Below are 1,392 nucleotides of genomic sequence, written 5' to 3' on the forward strand. Positions count from 1 at the left end.
ACGTTTAAACTGAACATTATTTTGATAGCGCATCATTATAGCCATTTATTTAAACTAAAAGCCGCACTAGAGTAGTAAAGCTTATTTATATAGTTCTTTGGTTCCACCTTTGTCTTGAGATTATTTTACATAACTTTTTTGTTGTCTTTGTTTTTCTATGAAATTAGATCTTACCTAACTTTTTTGTTGTCTTTGTTTTTCTATGAAATTAGATCTTACCTAACTTTTTTGTTGTCTTTGTTTTTCTATGAAATTAGATCTTACCTAACTTTTTTGTTGTCTTTGTTTTTCTATGAAATTAGATCTTACCTAACTTTTGTTTAAAATTCTTATACGAATCTAAACATAATCTACGACACTGGTCCTCGTCCCCAGTTATGTTTTGCTGAGGGTCACATAATAATAATAATAATAATGAGCAGGAAGAGGTACACATTACAAGAGTGAAAAGATTTTTTAAAATACGTTATTAAACAAAAACTGTCACCGCGGGAGGGAAATGCAGCTTTATCAATAGTTAGTTTGGCCGAAGCCCGCCTGGAGGGGTCACTTGCACCATTATATAGTAGTGTGTTGTCTGTCGGTCAATCAATAGACACTAAAATGACGTCACATAAGGGACGTTTAACGAAGCAATTTGTACTATCATGACGTCAGTAAAACTTGCGCATGCCATGAATCTCGAGAAGAATTATACACTGTTAGCTACAACACAACATGACATATGAACTTCAAAAGCAAAGAAGTAAAGATATTTGTTACTCTTAATTTTTGGTTTTATTTATTTTTGAAACAGAACACTTTCGAGGACCCCGCGGAAGTACATGTTGTTTATCACATATTTAATAATCGAATACAAGCAAAACCTCTGTACTAAAATTGTTCTCGAACAACTTTTAATAAAAATCAGCTGCGGGCCAGAAAGGACGATTTGAGTGGGGTCCATGTGACTTACAGAAAGTGACCTAATCATTACCACTTATATACTTTCACAGGTGTTACAGGATAATTATAATAAAGCTTGAAGGGGGTGAAAGTCTAGCAGACCTTCCAACGGACCCAAGTTCATTGGACATTACAACATACGGTGAAGTACATAGAAAAAATGGCCGCGGGGCTTACATTGCAGAAGCCATCAACACGTAAGTATATTTTATTCGTTATTGTTCTTTTTATTCTATATTATCAAAAATATACTAGCATGTAAACAAGTACATACTTAAAAACAAATATGCGATGATTACATTTTTTGAAGTTATTTACTTTGGTAAAAAAAGCTGTTCCTGGTTTTGTCCAACTGCCGGAGTGAAAGCACTAGTTAATTAATTATATATGATCATAAAGTTACCAAACATGCTCGCCCTTTAAGCCGTGGAGGCGTTATAATGTGAC

At 33.8% G+C, this 1,392-nt stretch overlaps 1 protein-coding gene across 1 annotated transcript in view; it reads left to right on the forward strand.

Annotated features, from left to right (window-relative positions):
- Positions 1-1,392, forward strand: part of LOC106457457 (tyrosine-protein phosphatase 69D-like) — a 276,299-nt gene that overhangs the window by 237,432 nt on the left and 37,475 nt on the right. Inside the window, exon 10 of the mRNA XM_013916878.2 lies at positions 996-1,142. Coding sequence (XP_013772332.2) covers positions 996-1,142 — 147 coding nt within the window. The remainder of the gene's footprint in view (positions 1-995; positions 1,143-1,392) is intronic.

This window comes from Limulus polyphemus, unplaced genomic scaffold (genome assembly GCF_000517525.1).
Source record: "Limulus polyphemus unplaced genomic scaffold, Limulus_polyphemus-2.1.2 Scaffold334, whole genome shotgun sequence".
Lineage (NCBI taxonomy): Eukaryota > Metazoa > Arthropoda > Merostomata > Xiphosura > Limulidae > Limulus > Limulus polyphemus.